The 24,117-nt window shown below is 41.5% G+C and overlaps 2 protein-coding genes across 8 annotated transcripts in view; one reads left to right on the forward strand and one right to left on the reverse strand.

Moving 5' to 3' along the window:
- SVOPL (SVOP like) overlaps positions 1 to 5,416 on the forward strand; it is a 29,852-nt gene extending 24,436 nt beyond the window's left edge. For all 6 annotated transcript variants that reach the window (XM_088652226.1, XM_088652227.1, XM_035128567.3 and 3 more), the window contains 2 exons: positions 1,006 to 1,119; positions 5,201 to 5,416. In XM_088652226.1, coding sequence (XP_088508352.1) covers positions 1,006 to 1,119; positions 5,201 to 5,212 — 126 coding nt within the window. In that variant the 3' untranslated portion in view covers positions 5,213 to 5,416. The remainder of the gene's footprint in view (positions 1 to 1,005; positions 1,120 to 5,200) is intronic.
- A 5,405-nt stretch (positions 5,417 to 10,821) lies between these two features.
- TRIM24 (tripartite motif containing 24) overlaps positions 10,822 to 24,117 on the reverse strand; it is a 41,159-nt gene continuing 27,863 nt past the window's right edge. The window contains exons 9-19 of one of the 2 annotated variants that reach the window (XM_035127546.3): positions 23,846 to 24,117; positions 23,255 to 23,419; positions 21,051 to 21,230; positions 20,034 to 20,169; positions 17,828 to 17,888; positions 17,247 to 17,415; positions 16,570 to 16,862; positions 14,823 to 14,958; positions 13,686 to 13,760; positions 11,910 to 12,059; positions 10,822 to 11,556 (exon numbers count right to left, since the gene is read on the reverse strand). In XM_035127546.3, the coding sequence (XP_034983437.3) occupies positions 11,347 to 11,556; positions 11,910 to 12,059; positions 13,686 to 13,760; positions 14,823 to 14,958; positions 16,570 to 16,862; positions 17,247 to 17,415; positions 17,828 to 17,888; positions 20,034 to 20,169; positions 21,051 to 21,230; positions 23,255 to 23,419; positions 23,846 to 24,117 (1,847 nt within the window). In that variant the 3' untranslated portion in view covers positions 10,822 to 11,346. Of the gene's footprint in view, positions 11,557 to 11,909; positions 12,060 to 13,685; positions 13,761 to 14,822; positions 14,959 to 16,569; positions 16,863 to 17,246; positions 17,416 to 17,827; positions 17,889 to 20,033; positions 20,170 to 21,050; positions 21,231 to 23,254; positions 23,423 to 23,845 lie in introns of both variants that reach the window. The other variant, XM_035127545.3, reaches the window with a different exon arrangement.

Here is a 24,117-nt window from a genome sequence, read left to right on the forward strand (position 1 = left end):
TGATTCTTTGGTTTCTGACCTGAATTCATGTGTATTCTCATCTACATTTTTAACTAAGAGGATGATACCAAAGCTGATGTTGACCTTTTGTCAAGCTATTCTTACTTTTGGAGGATCTCCAAAGGGCACCTCCAGACTGTTGTTTTAGTGCAGGTGTATTCCCCACCAACAAGGTGTATTCGAAGCCACCAACATGAGTCTGACCAAACTGCAGGAGGCAGTGGAAGACAGGAGTACTTGGCGTGCTCTGGTCCATGGGGTCATGAAGAGTCGGACATGACTAAACGACTAAACAACAGCAACATTCCCTAATAAGTTATTGACACAATAGTAGCGTGTTTATCCTGCCTTATTAGTTGTTCTGAGATGCTTTCCCTGTCTGGAAGGGCTATGGTGCAACAAAAGTGGGGCAGAAAATAAACCAGAGCATTTATGGTATAAAAAGTTACAGGATTTTCCCAAGAAATTACGGGACATGCCCTGATTGCAAATGAAGTTGTATAGCTGCCCTGAAAACGTTGCAACACAAACAGTATTGAAAGAGGAATCATGTATGACCCCCTTGATAGTATCACGACCACAAATAATCATGGATATGCAATTAAAAAATTATGTCTAGAGGGGCCCTAAGCTAGAGTAGTACTATTGTATTCCCAACAACTACATGTTGCAACACCATCTATCACCATATCTGTTAAAATAATCCTAGATTATAGCCTGGAAAGGTATGCCTCCAGGTACCAGTTGCTGGAAATTTCAAATGGGAAGAGTACTGTTGCAGTCAAGTGCTGTTTGTGGGCTTCCTGCAGGAATCTGGCTGGCTAGTGTGAGACGTGGATGATGGACTGGATAGGCTTCATGGCTCTTCCTAAAGGCTTCTGCACTGGATTGTTGGCCAGCATGCTAAACTTTGAGAAAGCTGGGAAGGAAATCCTATGGGCGTTTAAAAAATGTGTTTGACAAAGTTGCATGGCAGCGTTGCAATAATACATTGCTTCTTTGCAGGTGCTCATGAATGCTTCTTTCTTGGGAGCACTTTGCCTTTTCGCTTCCGTTTGTGTCGTGTGTGCTGTCTCTGCTTTCACTCTACCCATTGAGACACGAGGGAGAGCGCTTCAGGTTAGTAAACCTGCCTTCCGTAGTGTAAGGTCAGAAGCAGGCTCCTGCCCTGCCGAAGGCCACTGTGACAGCGTCCTTTGAACTTCACCCCATTATGAAAAACAAACAAGTCTCATAGGAGGCCTCTCCACATCAGGAGCAATGGAAATTGGTCTTACCGTGAATTTCTGTTTGACGAGTTGACTGGAGAACGTTTGATTAGCAGGATGACTCCTCCCCACCTCCTGTTAACTGAATGTCCTCCAATCCACTCTCGCAAATGATAACCTTTATGCCATCCATATGCCTACCTGAAGGAACTTGAAGACCCCAAAATAGGAGTGATTATTTGTATCTTAAGTCAAAGGGGGCTTGGGTTGCATAATTACAACTGACTCGGTTTTGCAAGGCCAACCTATTTGCAAAGGGAGCTAGTTAAGAGACTAACTGCTTGGATATATTGACATAGATAGATACACACCATTAACTGCCCTGATTCAGACTGGAACCAGTGGGATTTCCAAGTTAAAGCTTGAAAGCCTGATGAGCTCCAATTTGTGTCATTCAAGAATAATAAATCAGGCCTTTGAGAGGAACCAAGGCAGTAAAGCTATTTATGATATTTAGGAGTATTGGTGACTGTTTGTCTCTGTAGCATAACATGCCTTCTTATATTTAAAGACTATATACTTGCTGTATACTTCCCTGTAATTGTTTAATGAAACACAGTAATGAAAGACAGCCTAAAATATTCTGTATGTTTATACAGTGAGGGGGGAAAGTATTTGATCCCCTGCTAAATTTGCCCGTTTGCCCTCTGACGAAGAAATGACCAGTCCATAATTTTAATGGTAGGTTTACTGAAGCTGTGAGAGACAGAATAACAACAGGAAAAACCCCAGAAGACAAAATCAGAGATTGATGTGCATTATAACGAGTGAAATAAGTATTTGATCCCCTATCAACCAGCCAGATGTAGTCTACCTGGTATCTCCACTGTATGTAACGAGCTGAGATTAGAAGAACCTGCTGCAAGGGAGAGGTCTTACCTGTAATCCCAGCTCATTACAGTGCCTGTACAAAAGACATCTGTCGACAAAAGCAATCAAACCAGCAGATTCCAAAGTAGCCACCATGACCAAGACCAAAGAGTTGTCCAAGGATGTCAGGGACAAGACTGTAGACCTGCACAAGGCTGGACTGAGCTACAAGACTATTGCCAAGCAGCTTGGTGAGGTGACAATAATTCGCAAATGGAAGAAACACAAAATAATTGTCAACCTCCCTCAGTCTGGGGCTCCATGCAAGATCTCATCTCGTGGAGCTGCAATGATCAGGAGAACGGTGATGAAGCAGCCCAGAACTACACGGGGGGAACTTGTCAATGATCTCAGGGCAGTTGGGACCATAGTCACCATGAAAACTGTTGGTAACACACTACACCATGAAGGACTGAGATCTTGCAGAGCCCACAAGGTCCCCTTGCTCAAGACAGTACATGTACAGGCCCGCCTGCAGTTTGCCAATGCACATCTGAATGACCCAGAGAACTGGGTGACAGTGTTGTGGTCAGATGAGACCAAAATTGAGCTCTTTGGTATCGACGCAACTCACCATGTTTGGAGGAGGAGGAATGCTGCCTACGACCCCAAGAACACCATCCCCACCGTCAAAAATGGAGGGGGATATATTATGCTTTAGGGGTGTTTTTCTGCTAAGGGGACAGGACACCTTCACCGCATCAAAGGGACAATGGATGGGACCATGTATCGTCAAATCTTGGGTGAGCACCTCCTTCCCTCAGCCAGGGCATTGAAAATGGGTCAAGGATGGGTATTCCAGCACGACAATGACCCAAAACAAACGGCCAAGGCAGCAAAGCAGTAGCTCAAGAAGCAGCACAGTAAGGTCCTGGAATGGCCTAGCCAGTCTCCAGACCTTAATCCCATTGAAAATCTGTGGAGGTAGCTGAAGGTTCGAGTAGCTACACATCAGCCTTGAAATCTTACTGACTTGGAGAGGATCTGCAAAGAGGAGTGGGACAAAATACCTCCTGAGATGTGTGCAAACCTGGTGGCCACCTACAAAAAATATCTGACCTCTGTAATTGCCAACAAGGGTTTTGCCACAAAGTACTAAGTCATCTTTTGCATATGGATCAAATACTTATTTCACTCATTATAATGCACAACAATCTCTTGACTTTTGTCTTCTGGGTTTCTTGGGGTTTTCCAAAATGATATATAGTATATCCCCAGCTTCTGACAATGCTCCTGTCGAGAGCTCAAGCCAGCCTGGAAGAGACAAAAAAAAGAGACACCTTTCACCCTTTCCTGAAATCCTTTGTACTGTGTACTTTGGTAGCACCAAAAGGCTTGGCTCTGGAGATGCCTGCCAACCTCAAATTCAAGTGTACATCAAGGTTCTGGAGATTGGCAATCTTACTTTTTCTCTTTTCTTCTCCTGCCCCCCCCCCCCAATGTAGGCTCTTGAAGTCACTGACATCCTTGGATGGCTTGGGGTTGTGTGTGCAATTTCTTTTCCTGTTCTTTACATGCTTTTTCTTAATAAAAAAATCATGCCCTTAAAAAAATATCATAAGGAGTCCAACAAGTACACAAAAAAGCCCTACCATGTTTGTGGGTGGCTATTACACTAAGCTGACAGGCATCAGGCCACACTAGTTTGTTATAAGAAGGAATGACATATAATTAACCCAGTGACCCAGAAAACACCTCCCACCAATTTATAATAACTTAACACTGCTAATAAAAACCACGCTTTCAATTAGGGTAATTCATTCCTTACGTACCACTTAGATCTCATTTAGGCCTCTGCATGCTGCCCTGTTACCAGGGGCAAATTATTCCTCGCACAACCTTCGAAGCTGTAATTCATCTGCAAATGGCTTGAAATACAACAGCAATGCAGAGAAAAGAACATTTACTAAGCTATTAAACAATATTTGGAGATTGTTTGGTGGTTGTAGAACCACCAGGTTCTGCAGAGCTGGGCAAGCCGCATTTCAAAGCAGATGTGCACCTAAGCTAATAAATAGACACAGAATCTCAGCAGAAAAGAGTCCATTATCTATGCATAGTGGTACCTCGGTTTTCAAACACCTTCGTAGTTGAACATTTCGGAACTCGAATGCCGAAAACCCGGAAGTAAATGCCTCGATTTTTGAATGTGCCTTGGAGAAGTTGAACAGGAAACGCGGCTTCCGTTTTGAGTTTTCTGTATTGAGGCTTCCGTTTTCTGTTTTTGAACATTTCGAACTTGAACGGACTTCTGGAATGGATTGTTAGAAAACCAAGGTACCATTGTAGTTGGATCAATTTCTGGCTAGTTGTCTCCAGCTTTGAAACACCAGCTCTTTACACTTGGGAGGGAGGTGTGGCATTAGAAGCCAATGGGTTCAACTGAAGATCTTGTGTAATTCGCATTGATTCATTAACTGAATGGGTGCCTTCAGGAAAGCTATTGTCTGTTAGTTTCCTTCTACAAAATTAAAACAGCCCATTTCACAACAGATACACAGAAATATATGTTCCTCCTTTAATATACAAAAAATGCTACTTACCGTAGGTAGGAAAAAAGAGCGAGATGCCTTGGCAACTGTATGGCATTCCCCCCTTGCTCTTTGGCAGAAAAAGGTTCCAAGGGTGGCTTACACATATGTAATCATTCATCGAGAAAGAATTCATGAAACGGCAATGTGATTTAACAACTGTGGAACCAACATATAGTTTGGAGGGGCCGTATCACATGGAACACTTACTACAGTCAACCATTTAAGGCAGCCAATACCATCCAATGAAAGTGTTTCTATGTATGTAGATTGCAGTGCTATGAAGGAAATTCCTCAAACAAAAAAAGTCTGGGGGGAAACTGGGGGCCAAGCTCCTGTAGGTCAGTGATTGCTGCATTGGGATATTTGTCCAAGGAAGCAATTTAATATAGATGTATCTGCTGCTACATGGTGGCTGAGTGGGCACTGGACTAAAAAAATTAGAAGCATTTAATCCTGATTGTAAAGCTGACACCAGTTAATTCTTGGATGGAGATCTGTTATTCTTAACACCTGTTTTTCTCTTTTTAGCAAAGGAAATGAAGGTGACCACTAGAAAGAGGAAAAACCCAAGAGGGCTCTGTTACATTTCATGCATTTGAGCCTATTTCTCAGAAGAGGTACTGAGATTTTCTCCACACGCATTTCCAAAAAAAGACGTTTCTTGTCTTTACATTTTAATAAACCTGTTTCATTTCCATGATGTAAAATGAAAACCTCTGCACAAATAAATGGGACAGTACCCTGTGTGGTAAGTTGTTGATTTTTTAAAAATGTGCCCAACATCATGCTACATCCAGGCTTGAGAAGGCTCTGTAACATGTGCAAATGTCTTGTCCCCCATTCATTCAAGCCACCATATGTACATGGCAGAACATGCTGTATAAGCCCACTGATGGCAGATACGTAAACACATTAAAATAATAATTCTGTTCCTCAGGTAGTTGTTGTATGCAGATGTTGGTAGCTGTCACTACCTCCTGAAGGAAGTTAGTTCCACAGTTTATGCACAACATGAAGGAATATTTCCTTTTATCTGTCTTTAATCTTCAAATGTTCAGCTTCACTGGACATTCATGAGTCCTAGTGTTCTGAGAGGGGGAGAAAAACTTCTGTTCCTTCATGCATGATTTTATAAATTTTATAAATTTCTATCGTGTAACCTCTTACTTGCCTTTCCTTTAAACTAAAAAGTCCAACACACTATATAGGGGAATTGCTCCATCCCTTTGATCATTCTGATTGCCTTTTTCTGAACCTTTTTCAACTCTACAGTACAGCCTTTTTCAGGCGAGGCAACCAAAATTGTACACAGCATTCCGTTAAGAGATTTGTAAAATAGCATTATATCAACAGTTTTCTTTTCAATTACTATCCTAGTGATCCTCGCATGGCATTTGACTTTTTCACAGCTGCCTCATAGTGCGACAAAAACTTCAAAGAACTGTCTACTGTACCCCCAAGGTCTCGTTTCAGGCTAATCCCGGCCAGTTCAGACCCCATGAACATATATGTGAAATTAAGAATTTTTTGCCCCAACATGCATCACTTATTTACATTGAACAGCATTTGCCATTTTACCGCCTGCTCACTCAGCTTGGAGAGATCATTTTAAGAGCTCTTCATAATCTCTTTTGTTTTAACAACAATGAACAATTTAGTATCACCAGCAACCTTCTGTTGCTCAGACTCACCTCCTGCAAAGATTAGTTCAGGCACTGGGATCTGCCCTGTGTCTTCTATTGTGAAGACAAATGCAAATAATTCATTTAACTTATCTGTAATCTTATCCTCCTTTAGCAGCTGGGGAACTGAAGTAGAGGGAAGAATCTTACTACACTGCCACACATTGAATTCCTCTGCAGGCTCCCTCTCATGAGAGCTTGGCACATCCAGTAGTGTCAAATGGGTGGGTTTACTCCCCTGCATGGGTGTACCCAGCATGGGGCAGGGGGGCAGCTGCCCCCCTAGAAGCAGGGCCAGCGCAGCCGTGGGCGAGAGCGGCGCTGCCGGCGGGGCTGGTGGGCAGAGGCGGAGCACAGCCCGGCGGAGCACGAGTTCGGAGTTCCCACCCACTGCACCACGCCCTCCCTCCAGCTCCCCGTCGCGCCCTTCAACAAGGCCAAGCACAGCGGGGAACCAGAGAGCGCGACGGGAAGCTGGAGGGTGCGGCACAGCGGGCGGGAATGCGGAACTCGTGCTGTAGTAGGTCTGGGCAGCTCTCACACCAACCACCCCAACAAAGCAAAATAATGGACTTTTTATGGGGTCCTCCTTGCCTCTCAAGAGCACCCCCCTGCCCTTTAAATTACAGCTGGGCGGTACAGAAAATCTCCATTATCGGTCCTCTGTTGGAACATAGCTGGCTGGCGTAGGAAAAAGCTCAATCCAGAATTCCAGGAGTGTATTAATTCTTTCATATCATCCTATGTCCCTGCTCCCCTGACCTCTGGAAATGATAGATACCTTTATTGCAGCTATAAGCTCATACATAAAATAAACACAACAAGACACGTTTGTCATACAATCGATAAAATAGGATAAAATAAAATACAAATGGAAGAATAAATAAAAGTCTAACCTATACAACTTTCAGATATTTAATACAGAAAAGGGGAAATGGAAGGATTTTAGAATTCATGTAAGAGGCCATTTGCAAGGTTGCCACTGAGTTAGTATCCTGTAATAAAAAGGCAAGTTGGGTCTCGACTGGGAGTCCAGAATGGACTCAGCAGATTTCTCCTAACAGCACTGTTCAGAGGGCAAACAAAAACTATGTGCTGGACGGATTCTTTCGACTGATTATCACAGGAATATAAGTCTGAGACTCGGCCCTTAGAGAATCTATGGGACAGAACCCTGGAGGGGAAGGCGTTAGACCTTGCTTTGATGAACGCAAAGCGATGGTTAGCAGTGGTGAGGGTTGATAGGTAGGATGTAAGGTGTTTTACAGGTGTAATGCCCGTGTGCCGAGGAGTGTTAGGAGGTCAAAACCATTTATGACAATTTCACCCTCCTCCCAGGTTTCTTGTAATAGGATGATATGAAAGAATTAATACACTCCTGGAATTCTGGATTGAGCTTTTTCCTACGCCAGCCAGCTATGTTCCAACAGAGGACCGATAATGGAGATTTTCTGTACCGCCCAGCTGTAATTTAAAGGGCAGGGGGGTGCTCTTGAGAGGCAAGGAGGACCCCATAAAAAGTCCATTATTTTGCTTTGTTGGGGTGGTTGGTGTGAGAGCTGCCCAGACCTACTATTCTGTACAACGTAATCAACCTGTCGTAGTGAGTCGTTCCTTCTCACAGAAGCAAATTGAAGCACAGTCAAATCACACGACCCAGTATCAGTTGGAGCTGTCTTTCTCAGGTACATAGCTAGTAAGCTTGTGGTCAATTGATTTATGTGTCCTGCTGGGTCTTCAATCCACTCCAGGGAGACATTTGACTCTGCATTTTCTCCTTCATGCATTTGTTGCGATGCCGGAGTTGTTGGTAGACGGGAATGCGTTGATGGGGCCAGCCTTGGAGTGGCCTGTGTTACCTCGGCTCTAGGCAGAACGACCGTATATGAGGACTCCAGTTCCGGCATGGAGTAGGAAGGTGACAAATTATCAGGTTGAGATATATTTTGAATTTCATTCTTCTGCGGATTAATCAAGGGAGGTGCGTGTAGATCTATTAGGAGTGGAGATGCATGTCCAACGTGAAGAGGGGAACAAGGGTTAGCTTCCTGGTAAAAACCTTATCATCCAATACACGGGCCACTCTATTTGAAAGCGGGCATTGGGGGATAGGTGCTTCAGCATCCTTGGGGGTATGGCTCCATTGCAATAGGATGGACGTTGTTCTTAGAAGCTCTATCGGAGAGTACATTGGAGAGCTGAAGTTTGAGCGAGTCCAGTCTATTAATAATTTCCTGTTGTTCAGTCGCAGGAAGTACTCCAAAGGAAGCAATAAGCTCTCGTTCCTCCGGGGGAGTCAGGCAATTATCGGCACAGTCGTAGTTCTTAACTGAAGGGTTGAAGGTGTTATAAGTCTGGCGCTGGTATGGGGCGTATAGCCCAGCATTCTTTGATGGATCAGAGCTAGTTGGACGAGAAGCCTCTTGGGTTAATCCCCCAGATAGGAGAGGTTTAATGTTGGAATCCTTGAAGACTCTCGTTGGGATCATACCACGACTAGACAGGACTGCTTTTTGCCTAATGGTGATGGAGGGAATTATTGCAGTTTGGAAGGCGAGCATCACTCTCTGATGTCTGTGCTGAGAAGTTAAAGGAGCACCGCACAAAGATCTATTTGCGATGCCTCAAGGTTTAGAAGCACAGTAAGAAGCTCTTTAGCCCCACACAAAGTTGGCCATCTTAGATCCCCATCCCAGATAGGCATATTTTCCTTGGCTGTAAAATCAAGGATTGGTGGTTGTACGGTAATTGCATTTAGCAATACATTTGTTAATTGAAGGGGGTATTCGCTGACTCATTTGATCTCCTGCTGCCACATCATGGCCTGGCTGCGATGGAGTATTGAATTTTTGTTGGAGGCTGTACAACTATGAGGATAGGCCATATATTCTTTTAAATATGCAATGTAAGGTTCTAATTACTAGATAGAGTTGTTCGCAGCTTGTGCAATCATCAGGTTCAGCCTCCATAGTTCCCTTCGGGGAAGGTCCATCCCCATTAATTCTACCATTGGCGTTTGCGATTTGTGGCGTATCCAGATTCTCAGCTTTTGATGTTGTATCAAGGGCAATTAAGGGAATGAAACGATTTTGAGTTTCTATCGTATAGCTACATTCCAAGAGGCAACTCCCGCCATGGGGGGGGGGGAAGAGTAAGTTCTTAGTTGCTTTGACCTCGGTGAGGATAATGCCTCCTCAGTGTCCCTTAGACGTTTTCCACATCCCGTAATTCAGTCTTTATAGAACTTATAAGAAAAAATGCTTAAAATACTCCTAACAAACTTTCCGCTGCTTCTAGGAAATAAAACATAAAATTGCTTCAATGAGGGATTGGTGGAAATTAGGCGTAGATGTAGATATCTTGTCAGCATAGGAGTATTTAGTGTCTTTCCAACCACAGGGAAAGGTTTATAGAAAGCAATACATAAAATCTCCTTGACAGTCTTACTGTTACTTGTAAAAGATATAATCTTTAAGAATAATTCTAAGAACATGAGGAGGGAGGCTGGAATCTGGAGGTATCATACATTGGCGCTTGAAAAAATACAGCGTCTTCTTTTTAGAGGTCCTTTTCCACAGCCAGACATTGCGGTGGGGCTCTACAGTGGGCCTATGCTGGAATGACTGCCTTTTTGTCCCCAAGTTTGTTCACCCACCTTGTCCCTTCCCTTCTCCGTGGCAACAACAGAGGTCGCCTCACAGCAGGGCAATCAGGCCAGGGCCTCTCCCCTTCCCCACTCACTCGTTCCTGGAGTTTTTCCAATCCACAAGCTCCAAACGTGTGAACTCGGGCCAACAGGACAGCGGTGGGTGCGGCATGGTAGCAAGGCTGAGGCTCTAGGCCATGTGAGGTCTCACTCCCTCTCCCTGGGAGTCCCAACCTCTGGAAGTGAATAGTGGTCATTCACTTATTTAGGCCAAATTAAGTTAAAAGGATGCATGAAGGGAATTGTGGTGGAAGCTAAACCAGATGCTGTCAACCCTGTTATCAGGAATGGGGCAAGTTTTGTCCATGGAATTTCCTCATGGTATTTAAAAGTAATTTCATATTGTGCAAGTGTAGTTTACACTTGTTATTAGTTCATGGAAAGTTCCCATTTCAATGTTGATTTTGATAGCATACTCAAAATTTGAAGCGAGGATAAATTTAAAGACATGATCTTTCTCTTTGTAATCATTCGGGAAAGCATCACACAGTATACTTTAATGAGTAAATCAGTATGTTTCTAATGAAAAATTCCAAACCAGCTTATGACAGCAGACCACTCATTCTCATAAAAGCAGCAGAGGGAGGTTTCCTTCTAGCTCTCTCAGTATGTGTAATATAGGATAAACTATGAAGATAAAAGTCAACCTTAATACTTCCATTGCTAGATTAAGGTTTAGAAATACATGCAATGCTGGTCAGCAGGAAATTACAACCAATTGTATAAAAATTCTCTCCATATGAGCACAAGACACTCAAATGTCCATTTTCGAAGTACTTTAATTCATCTCCCCACTCCTTACATTTCAGAGCACAAGTAGCTCTCTGCGAGCAACGACAATTCATTGTATCCTAGGCCAAAATCAGAGCAAGTGCTTTTCTCTTCTCAGTGGCTAACAGTTATGTACAGTACAAAGAACTGAAATTATGGCCAGCCACATGTCGTTGGTAAATTAATTTCTGGTAAGATCACATTTTCCTGAAATCTACACATTAAATTTGTTTCTAACTTTAGTTTAATTTTTACAAATCCTTTCTAAATAAAAGATTTGAACAGTTGTCACTTTAGAGTGGTGGCAGAATGAATTCTAAAAACCAAGAGTAAATTTTATAGAATTTTTCTAATGTCTCCTACATGCCTCACTTCTTGGCAAATTTGTACCAAGGTAGGACTCCCAGTGAATGTCCATATCTGTAGATGTCAATGTGCTCATAAAATTCCCTCCCCAAAATGAATGTTGATAAATATTTATTGGGAAAAAATCTTTAGCAGTGCCTATATCCAGTTCATTTTACAAACTGGCGTTCTTCCCATTTGAGACGTTTTTTCCGTGGCTGTACAAAGTCGTCATCAGAGTCATCTGTTGAGTTGGGACTATCTCTATCAGCACGGCAATAAGACTGGGCAGGGAATTTTCTTTCTGGAAAAATGTTCTTCAGGAGTTCCTCAAAATAAGCTTCCAGTTTCATGCCAGCATCAGCCACTTCTGAATCAGGCTGTTGGGGAAATTTAACATATCATATCATAGGTTTTATATTTGCAGTCCCATATAAAAAAATGGGTAAGTCAAACGCCAAAATAAATCAACTTGAACACACGAACACTACTAATTTAGTTGAATAAAATTAATCTTACTCAAATTAAAATTCAAAGACTCAATCAACACTTTAACAAATCAAAATACGATTTGACTATGATACAGTTGACAGTAGCATTTGAAGTATAAAACTAGTATGCAACAATATGTTAGCAATAGATGAGAGAGAGAGAGAGAGAGAGAGAGAGAGAGAGAGAGAGAGAGAGAGAGAGAGAGAGAGAGAGAGATATGATAGTTACAGTCTTTTCTGACCTCATTAAATTCAGCACAGTTTTGAAAGATCAGTCTGAAATCAGCTACAACATCTTCTGGTTTTGTGTACAATGGATGATGCAGTTGCAATCTATTTTTGATGGTTGACAAGTCCATTGGCTTCTTGATTATTTTGTAGTAGTCAGGCACCTAGAAAGAAATACAGTGGTACCTTGGGTTGCAAACGCTTAAGGTTTCAAACTCCGCTAACCCAGAAATAGTACCTCAGGTTAAGAACTTTGCTTCAGGATGAGAACAGAAATCGTGCTCTGGTGGCGCGGTGGCTGCAGGAAGGCCCCATTAGCTAAAGTGGTGCTTCAGGTTAAGAACAGTTTCAGGTTAAGAACGGACCTCTGGAACAAATTAAGTTCTTAACCAGAGGTACCACTGTAGATGAATCTTCTCAGTAATACATTAGCATACATCTTGTGGCATTATCTGGGAAAGTGAACATCTGCTGTGCAGATCTTAAGCAAATAACTCCTGCTATGAATGGAGAGAGCAATCTTCGTATCTTATTGAAAATAATTGAAAGCAATACAGTATATATATATTAAAACAGCAGTTATTGGAATGTCTCTAAAAGGCATATTATTCATTTAACATACATACACATTCTTAGATTCAAATTGCTATTGAAGACAGTGTCATAATGAAAATCTAGATAAGCCAACTGGAAATAAATTTCTATAGAAACTGCATTTAGCAGCACATTGCAGGCTATCACAGCAAAACACAAACACATCCCCTATACTAGGAGAAATGTCAGCGAGCTGGGTCTCAATCTTTTATTATCTCTATTTTAGGCCCAGCACAGGATGTACAGTGCTATGTATTGCTCTAGCATACTCCTAATACCTGCCTCAGAACAAGGTAGTTAATCTTTTGATCAATTTCTGTTGCAACTGAGCCAATGACAGCATATGGATAATGGCTCCTATTTACACAGGACAACCTGCTCTAGTTCATATTGCATAGGAACTTCAAAGTAAGTGGACGGCATCTATGGAGTGTTTTGTTTTTATTGTGTAAACTAACCTAAACATTTTGAAACTGCCAGGCCCGCCTAATACTGGACTATTACAAATGCTGGAACTCCACATACACATCTGTGCATGCAACAGAATTTTGCCTCCCTCTCCTATTCCCCTCAAGCTCCTGGAATGCCCTCAAAATCAGATGTGGAGGATTGGGAGACCTTCTGGAGCATAGGTTTGGGGATTTTTTTTCAGGAGGAGGATGAAAGTTATGATGTGTAAATGCAATTATGCTCATGATTAGCATTAGATACAACCCACAGTATTTACAGATGGCATTCATTCATTGTTACTAATTAACTTGTGAAATGAAAAATTTTCTGCAGAAAAAGTCTAGAAAAGGTTCCACCATACATTTTTGGAAACGGATACTCTCTTTTCGCTTTTATTACACTGCTTATGCAAAGCTATGTATCTCTAAGCACACTGCATAGTAAAACACATAATGGATGGCTCTTGGTAGCATTTACTTCAATGACATGCACTAACTAATAAAAAGATGCAAGAAGATCAGAAACTGAACTACTGCATTAATAAATGTACTTCAATAAAAATTGCCAGTCAACAACTGTACTCAAATATGAGATTCAAATGGCATTCTGCTTTTACATCAGCATTTCTTCTCTCTCTGTTGAAATTATATACTGCACTGAAGCATGGAGAATATCTTATCTGACCAGTAATGAACACCAACAGAATCCTCACAGAATGTTAGTGGCAAATAAAATAGCCATCATACCGTGGGAGGGACTGGATCTTGAAAAGCAAGGCTCATTTCGTGGCAGTAAAGGTACAGTAGTAATCTTTCACACTTCTGCACAATAGAAAAGATGAATGATTTCAGTTACACATAGTACCACCTTGAAGAGCTAGAACAGCAACACAGTAGAAACTGCATTTTTCTGAGGCTACAGAAGACAGTCTGCTGAAATTCAGACATAGTGAGATCCACTCCCACCCTCCTAGGCAACTTTCCCTTCCATTACATTTTTTGCCACCAATACATAATTTTCAAGATGTATTGACAAAATGGACTGCAGACACAGTTTGCAGGAACTCAAGAGGAAAAATTGTGGCTGCTTCACTCTTCCCCTGGTCCTGTTGCTGCTGTGTTATCCAGAGTGAATCCAGGTTTGACTTAGCATTATGTCTGAAAAACAGGATCATGGTTTGTCTTCCACGGAGAAACCACAAGTGGAAAGCCAAGAACAAACCTTGGCTACAGCTCATGATTTGTCCCTAGGGGAGGTAAGATATGAGCTTCAGGTTGGTACACTAAGTCAAACCATAGCTTTGCACTGCATAGTATAGCAGGAACAGGATAGGAGGGCTGGTTATTTTTCCTCTGAATACATGGCAGGCTTATCTGTTCATGCTTAGTCAGGCTATTTATTCATGCTACAACATATACCTCAAAGAATAGGAGTTCTGCTAATTAATTAGCATATTCCCTAAAACTACAAAGAAAATGTGGGCATGGCAACTCAAATACTCCACACCTGACACACATTTACTTGATCTTCAAACCACTTTCCAAGTAAAGAAAACACAGGAGCAAAAACCTGCCTGAGGATCAAACTGCTCTGATTTCAAATGAGGTTTAAACTCAAGAAGAAGCATCATGGGTCTCATTTGTCCACCCCTCCCTGTGTGCAAGAGTGAAGTGTTAATATGTGTTCAGTGAGATACTACAAACTTCTGGTATCGAAAAGGCCATGACCAGAGCAGAATCCAGGTGTAAGATGTATTTAGGACATACTCTCAAGTTCTCACTACTTACTAAGAAATTACAGAGGTATAATAATTTTATTGCTATTGTGGCATTTTTCAAGGTGTATTCACAATGCACAATGCATTTCAATTACTATACTCTCACCCTCTGATCCATAGGTGCCAATCCCATATTGCCTTCCAGTTTTCTTTTTTCTTCAGTCACATGACTTGGGCCATCACAATCATATTCCATTTCTGGCTTGAACAAATCACGGCAGAATGTACAAATCCATTCTCCACTAAACAAAGAGAAGACAAACAGGCATCAATCCATGTTCTGAATGTTTCTAAGTAAACTCTTATCTGCTATCTATAATGAGTTTTAGAAAATACTGAGGCTGAGATGAAGTCAACTGATAAAAATAGGGCTTGCCTTCTGCAATTTTGAATTTCTTCACCCAGGCACCATTTGTCATCTCATTATCAGAAAGAAAATCTAAGAACATATGAACACTTAAGGGACTTAGAAGGATGTGTGAGGCTTGCTCTATTAAAATTATTGTCTTCACCGTGCCTCCTATTTCTCTCCTCTCAGTTAGATTTGCTTCCTTCTTCTCAGAATTATAAGCATGCAGGCCACTGCTATGCAACATTCTCTTGAATCTATTGTTCTCCCTTCTCACTGAAAGCAAACAGTGCTACATTGGTTGGGGACAGGAACTTGCTGGGCGGCCTCTCTGAAGATTGAAGGAATGTGGCTTGCCATTCCCCACTGGCTTCAACAAAGTGGCCCTTGCTAAAACTGTCTTCTCATCAGTTCCTTAGAAAAAGAGTGGATGAAATGTTAGCTGCTAGTAAGTACCAAAACTGCTGCCATTGTCAAAGGAAGCAATAGAAAGTCTATTATGCATTGCAAATCACAGGCATATTCTAGTTTAAAAACAGGGAAGTAAATGGGGAAGGTTAAGCACTGCCCTTAATATTGTGCTGTTCTTGATTAACAGCAAAACGGAAGAGTCCCCTACAATTAGCAGCATTGGACAGCAGATCACAACCGACTAGAGAAAACAGAAATTTCTCTCCAAAAGCATTTTCTCAGTGTGCAAAATGTCTCCCTCAGCCTTTCTTATTTAGATACATTATACTCTATAACTGGGTGACTAACTTATTTTGATCTGGGTTTGCATGGCACAGGTGGTAACACATGTATGTATGCAGAGAGAAGCAGACAGACGTACATGCATATATTCAGAGAACTTTTCTCCTACAACAGCGCTCCTGAAATACATACTTTTGCCTCTATTTAACATAGAAAAACACATATTTCTCCTTTGAAGGATCTTAATAGCTTAGAAAACAGGAAGGAGTGCTCCTACCTGCTTCTTAACTAGGTAAAATCATCTTGCAATGATACTATATCAGAAGAAGATGCACATTTCAACTGCAAATTCTGTGTATTTGCATATGGAATTGTAGGAGAGGCTATTTGGGCACAGAAGTGGCTCTGAGACCTTCAGATAAAGGGTGGTATACAAATTTAATAGATAGATAAGATAGATCGATCTCATGTTTACATTTTCAAAATAATGTTTCTATTAAAATAGCTGAAGTTGTATAACATACCACAAAAAATATTTCAAACATGACAAACAATAACAAAGAACAAATGCAGTACTAGAACATCAACAGTACTCCTCAGACTAAATAAATACGAACCAGAAAACAATGGAGCACTTTTTAGGAATCGCAATCCAAAACTGTAGCACCACAACCATAACGGGTATGTTGTTTCACACATCCACAATCTGAACTACTGATGGCTCCTGTTTAGCTTTAAAACTAGAAAATGACTGTATATATAAAAAAGAATGAAGGTCTGAGCTAATGTTTTATAGTCTGGCTGGTTTTACCTTGGAAAATTCCTGAGTGTGGGAACATGACAAGAAAGGTGGAACACTTTAGGACATTTATCACAACACAAAAGCTCTCCTCCGTTCTGACACACTGCACACCAGTCCTCATTGGGGTCATCATCTTTCCTGCTTTCTCCAACATGAGGTGTCCCTATCCATGCTGCCTTGCCATTGGATGGTTGGTCACCTGTACTGTCTGGTGCTTCTGTTCTCAAGACGGTTGCTTCAGATGAGCGATTGCGATTGTTATTCAACAACAATGAGGTAAGTAAATTTCCTGGAAACCTAGTCTGTAGGGAAAAAGAAAAAAGTATGCAGCCTGAAAAGAATGTAAAATTGTTATATACATGTGTGTATAAAGATGCACACAATCATGCCTCTTCTGCAGTAAGGGTCTAGCTAATTGAATCAACTACCATAACTGGATAAATTTATGGCTTTAGAAAGAGCTTACAGCATTTTAAAAATACCAGCATTTAGTTCTTGAGTGCGAAAGAGTAGACAGCATGAGTGCTCTATGATTTCCCAGATCAGCATGAAGAACATAAGTAACCCTCACTAGAAGTTTTCTTTTGTATTCTAGCATAATATAAATCCTGAGCAGAAGAGTAACAACTTAGACAACTTAATAATTACCCTCCCAAATTTAAAGACTATTTTAATACTTTGATTACGTTTTGCTTCCGGGATTCTTCATCTGTTTCTTGCTTCACTATTACAACAGGGAAATCATAGTGTTCACTTGGCACACCAGACTCTTGTTTTATTCTTATAGGCTCCAACATGACCACAGGGACTCGCTGGGTTGAATCTGCACCTGATGGTCTGCTAGAAGAGCCAGAGCTGTAAAAGGAAGAAGTAGTGGGGAAGAGGATAAAAGATCAAGCAAGACTAAAACGAGACTATTGTCACAAGTTCTAGATAATTTGAAGAGGGTACGTCATAATTGTGTGAACCAGCCTGTGGTATTTTTTCCACATTTGATCATTCAAAGTTTGTGTTTCAACCATGACAACACAAAAAATCGTGCTTTAAGTGGGTAGTTACCACATTAAAAAACCCCAAAAACATTCCTCTCCATCAAGTTCAACTACAAAAAAGGGGTGGAACTAACATTCATCTGCAAGATGCAAGAAACAAATATGATAACCAGCACCCATCTTCAGTTTCTTAGATTTCTGTATTGCCAGATAAAAACATCTTAATTGGATAATTCACACTGACAGTTTTTTCAGGACCTATTATTTTTGCTTACCTGCCTCGACTTCCAACACTAGAGGCACTGGGTGAACGGATTGGAGGATGGACAACCGCACCTGAATTTTAAACAAATCTTGTCAAAAAACTTATTTTATATAGAATTAAAAGCTTCCGTTAAGTTGAACACATGATTTTAAGATGTAGTTAAGCATTATTTTGATTTCCACTCCACTGCCCCACTACTGCAGAAGAAATCAAGGGAAATAATCAAGGGAAATAAATTATGAACAGCAAAAATATGTGCCCAGAGCCCCACCCCCCGTGCTACAGATAAGGTGTATGGGGACATCCCTGAATGAGGATGAGAAATATTTTATCTCAAGGCCACATTCATGCCTTGAGGAATGAAAGAGCAAGCATGGTTCATTGCATCTCCACCTTAGTAAATTATAACTAGGATCTTTCCTATCAAGCATGTACTTCTTGCAAGAAATGTAGCTTTTGTATTTTCCTCAATTCAAGGAGTCAGTGTGATTACATCCAGGCTGAAATGTGGGGAAAAGAGAGGACCCAAACAATTACCGCCCAGTCAGCCTGACATCAATACCAGGAAAGATTCTAGAGCAGATCATTAAGCAAACAGTCTGTGAGCACCTAGAAAGAAACTCTGTGATCACTAAAAGTCAGCATGGGTTCCTGAAAAATAAGTCATGTCAGACTAATCTGATCTCATTTTTTGACAGAATTACAAGCCTGGTAGATGAAGGGAATGCTGTGGATGTAGCCTATCTTGATTTCAGCAAGGCCTTTGACAAGGTGCCCCATGATATTCTTGTAAAGAAGCTGGTAAAATGTGGGCTAGACAATGCTACCATTCAGTGGATTTGTAACTGGCTTACTGACCGAACCCAAAGGGTGCTCATCAATGGCTCCTCCTCATCCTGGAGAGTAGTGACTAGTGGGGTGCCACAGGGTTCTGTCTTGGGCCCAGTCTTGTTCAACATCTTTATCAATGACTTGGATGATGGGCTTGAGGGCATCCTGAGCAAGTTTGCAGATGACACCAAATTGGGAGGGGTGGCTAACACCCCAGAGGACAGGATCACACTTCAGAATGACCTTAACAGATTAGACAACTGGGCCAAAGCAAACAAGATGAATTTTAACAAGGAGAAATGTAAAGTACTACACTTGGGCAAAAAAAATGAAAGGCACAAATACAGGATGGGAGACACCTGGCTTGAGAGCAGTACATGTGAAAAGGATCTAGGAGTTTTGGTAGACCACAAACTTGACATGAGTCAGCAGTGTGATGCAGCAGCTAAAAAAGCCAATGCAATTCTGGGCTGCATCAATAGGAATATAGCATCTAGATCAAGGGAAGTAATAGCACCACTGTATTCTGCTCTGGTCAGACCTCATCTGGAGTACTGTGTCCAGTTCTGGGCACCACAGTTCAAGAAGGATACTGATAAGCTGGAACGTGTCCAGAAGAGGGCAACCAAAATGGTCAAAGGCCTGGAAACGATGCCTTATGAGGAACGGCTTAGGGAGCTGGGTATGTTTAGCCTGGAGAAGAGAAGGTTAAGGGGTGATATGATAACCATGTTCAAATATATAAAAGGATGTCATATAGAGGAGGGAGAAAGGTTGTTTTCTGCTGCTCCAGAGAAGCGGACACGGAGCAACGGATTCAAACTACAAGAAAAAAAATTCCACCTAAACATTAGGAAGAACTTCCTGACAGTAAGAGCTGTTCGGCAGTGGAATTTGCTGCCAAGGAGTGTGGTGGAGTCTCCTTCTTTGGAGGTCTTTAAGCAGAGGCTTGACAGCCATCTGTCAGGAATGCTTTGATGGTGTTTCCTGCTTGGCAGGGGGTTGGACTGGATGGCCCTTGTGGTCTCTTCCAACTCTATGATTCTATGATTCTATGATTCTATGCTCTTTCAACAGGGATCCAGTGTTCTGCTCAGCTTCTAAGAGTGTGTTAACTCTAAACACCAATAGTTATCAGAGTGTGAATGACTCTTGTCAGGCTCTCTTAATCTAGGAAAGACTAACTGGTGAGTCAGCCATAGCGACTGAAGATACCTGGGCCTTCAGTGATAGCACTGGATCAAGGGCACTGCCAGCCTACATACCTGCTCCTTTAGGAAAATACAAATCTATCCAGAGCCGGTGATTAATCAATTCTGGGGCAAGAGAATAACCCACCATCCATTTTATCAGAAAATTAGGAGTTTATTAAATAATAGCCATACCTGAAAGGCCTGGAGATGGCACTGATGAATTTGGGGACTGGACAGTTTTGCGTGAAGGAGGTTTGGGTTGGCTCTGCTCAACAATTCCTTCTCTCCTCCCAATGCTTTCCAGTGAAATGCTTCCTGCACAGTCAATCTTAAAACAATTAAGAGATAGTTAGGCCAGAGAGGCTCAATGCCACCACTTTTCATTACTCACTAATTTCAAGACTGTAACAGGTAAAGTAAATGCCGCATACATATAATCCAACTATAATTCCCTCCAAGAGTAAAGTGGGTGGCCCTCTGGTGACCAGCAAGGGTGTTTGCATACCTAAGTAAAACTAGGAATGCAGAAAAGTATTGGTTTAATTTTTTTAAGGGAAAAAATCTTCAAAATATGAGAAGACACAAAGGGCTGTGTAGGTGCAAATCTTGCCTCTGCTGGATGGCCATTGGGAGCAGTGGGTTGGGGGGAATTAGGCTCAAAGGATGCTTGCCCCCACCCTTTGCTTTAAGCTGGGGAAAGAAGCCCTATTTTGCTGTTGAGAGACGCATTTCCTTGGGAAAATCTGCTGCAAGAAATTCGACCAGGGACCACAAGTTCCCCACCAATACTTTAACCTGTTAGGAAAGACAATCATGTCAGGGCTTTTCTTTAATATATCTATCAGATGAAGAAGTAACTACAAAGTGGCTTAATGTCAGAATTTCCCACAGAATTCTTTTGTGAGTGTTTGTACATATGACAAGGTCTAGACTATTACCACATAAAATATAGGCTCTTAGCTCTGCTCTTAGCACCAAAAGAAAATAAGGGCAAAGAGGCAAAATCATACTAATATAAGCCCCAGTTACTTCTATATAAACTGGTGGAATATGACATACTAGAAAAATGACATACTATTGATTTGTGGACTAGACTGTTTTCTGTGTAAGCTGTCACATTCCCCATCTGCCAATTCAACATGCTTTCCACAAAAGTAATAAAGCTTTCAAGAAGTCAAGATACAAAACATAGTGCAATATCCATCTTACATCAGGAAGAGAAGGCAGAGTATAGGAGCCACCCATTGTTGAGGACAGATCAATCATAGGTGGAACAGGTGTTTTCCCATCATATCCAGCAGCACTATTAATGGTAGGACTGGAAGGAGTGGATGTTGTACTGCTGGCATTTGAGGGAGCAGCAGAAGCATGTCCACTGTTGATTTGCCACTACAAAGAACAACAACTGTATTAAGGAAATAATAGTTTATCATATATACCAATAATAAAACTGCAGTGCATTGGGTTAATCTGCCTTTATATCACTTTGCTGTACTATTTGTAGTACCTTGGTGGTGTGAAGTGATTTTGCAAAATTAGGTGTTAATAGAAAAAAATGTTCCAAGCTGCTTTCAGTTGAATGAAATTGTTGATTGCTGAGTTACAGTGAACACTCAGGTTTTAGTTAACTGTGGTTTACACTCAGGCACCAACATCTCTCCAACTATGTTAACCTTTGAAAAGGAGAACAGATACATATATCTTGTTGACAGACTAAAGTTGTAGAACTGTGTTTAGCACAAAGTTACAGTAGTGGCCAATAGTCCCATGACAGTGGATGCTGCCATTCAATCGCAAGTTGGGAGACAAAATGTCATTGTAATGTGTACTCTGTACAGTTTTTACTTTTACATGAAAAGTTAAATAGCATTATTAAAGGTGTGTCTCCTTTCCAATAACACCTCTTCTTTTTGAGGAGCCCTAATCTCTCCCTGCTCTGCTCTGTAGTTAAAACAGACACATTAGGCACAGTTGGAAGTATTTTTCACTCAGAGATTGTTATGGACAGCAAAGTAGTTCTTTTTTACTTACTTCTATAACCTGCATATTGCACAGATCAGCCATGGCTTCAAGAGGAGTGCCAGTCATATTAATTGCAAAATCTCCCAGAGTCTTTTGGAAGCCAATTGGTTCCACCAGCCTCCAAAGGCAAGACATTCTAATAGGTCCCCCATCTTTGTGGAGGGGGGAAGCTGCTAAAAGTCTAAACAGGAAATGATTGGCCATGACAAGGAACTGGCATTAATATGAGCCACCTTAAGATCACCCTCTTCCTGCCCGGTTGAGACGACCAGATTCAGATTGTGGTCAGCCACAAGTGTTGGTCTGATGACATGTTGAGGCAGCCCCACAGTTGTCATGGAGGCCACAAAGTTCCAAGCCACCTTAGAATGAGTGGCCTCAGCATGTCCCCCAACACCAACAGCCTAGCGTTCAACCTTCTAGCTCAGGCAGAGACTGTGGAGCAGGGAGTGAGGCAGGCAGTAATCCAGCAGTATCCCTAATAGGTCCTGATTGCCCAAAGCAAGACACAAACACTAGATCACAATACGAGGTTTCTTAAAGAGTGGTCACAACACTGTCTCCTGCTTTAAGGCAGTTCACATAATTCCCTCTTTCAAAGATGCATTTATCACCTTCTGGACTGAGTCAATCCCCTTTGGCTAAACAAAATTACCCAAAAGCAGATTTCAATTCGTTCTGAACTAATTTTAAGATTACAGGTAGGTAGCCGTGTTGGTCTGGATCGAAGTAAAATAAAAAAATTCCTTCAGTAGCACCTTAAAGACCAACTAAGTTTTTATTTTGGTATGAGCTTTCGTGTGCATGCACACTTCTTCAGATACAGTGAAATGGAAGTTTCCAGGCACTTATGTAGAGAAGGGGTGGGGAGGGGTGGGGATGGGGAGGGGGGATCACTAAGATGTATTTTAATTAATTTTAAGATGTATTATAATTAATTGATTGCCTGTTTTTATGTTCTTAGTATACTGTACTAATTTTATTATGTTAGCCACCCTGAGCCCGGCTCCGACCGGGGAGGGCAGGGTACAAAAAATCTATTATTATTATTATGGGTTGAAAATCATGTCTACATCATGGTCCCTTCCAACTCTACAATTCTATGATTTTATGAGGCTGCAACAACTGAAAATCATTCCAAGTAACTAGACTAAAAGGTGCTTCAGATGCCTTCATAGGAACTTCTTCAACAGTGGTGTCAAGAACAGAGTGGATATGAGCAATTTTGTCTGCAAAATACTTAGAAAACTTGTTACATCAGGACTCCATGTGGTCAATATATCCTATTTAGGGTTCTGTTATAACCTCTTCGATGCTCCTTTTAAGTTACTGTATTGTACTCCAGTTAAGTCTTTTGGAAGGCAGGGTGTTCAACAATAAAAACATTTTACCTGTTTAATAGCTTGCTGTGCCAAAAATGCCATCTGCAGTGGATTGGGCCGTACAGCTGACTGTGGTATATTCTGATTTTGAGGAATCCTCATTGGCTGAGCTGGAGGAACAGAGCCATTGGGTTTGAGGCTGTGATTCTGAAAGTTAACCAAACGTGGAGGTGGCTGCTGGAAAGATAAAACAGTGTTCTTAGTTTTCTGTAAGTTAAAGAGAAATCCATTCTCAGGTTTCACAAAAAATGAGCAGTAACAGTTTAGAGTACTGTGGGATTCACCCTCAACATAAAGCTATGTAGCCTGATAACTAACAGTTTCACAATCTGCTTGAACAACAGGGAAAGCTACATAGCAATATGACAAGAGATCTCCTTAAGATGTCTGTAAGCATCTAGGAAATCAACAGAGGGGACTGAACTCTTGGACAGATAAAACATACACTGGTGGTCAGACAATATGGTGTTACTATAATTCTGTGAAATGCATAAAGGTAATATTAACTGTCTTTAGAGGTTGCCCTGATGACTTCAGTTTTCCTTTTGAACAAAATACAAATGGCTAAGGGTCTTCTACTCTGGACTTGCCCTAATTTACCTGAGGAGGTGGTGGCGGTGGAGTCTGGTACATGGGCCCTGCAATTCTAGGATTTGGGAGCCCCACAGGACCTGCCCTCCGTTGAGCCTGCTGCCTCTGAGCGAGGACCTGCTGCTGCATGTGCTGAAGTCGCAGTTGAGCTAAACTGATCTGTGTTGGGAACTTGGATAGTTGATTTGAAGGTAAGCCACTTTGTGGCTGTATGTTTGGTTCCATCACAGGGCTTTTAGGCATGTGTGGTGGGGTCTCATTATCTTCAATTACCAGAGAAC

This window comes from Zootoca vivipara, chromosome 9, assembly GCF_965207765.1.
Source record: "Zootoca vivipara chromosome 9, rZooViv2.hap1.1, whole genome shotgun sequence".
NCBI classification, from domain to species: Eukaryota; Metazoa; Chordata; class Lepidosauria; order Squamata; family Lacertidae; genus Zootoca; species Zootoca vivipara.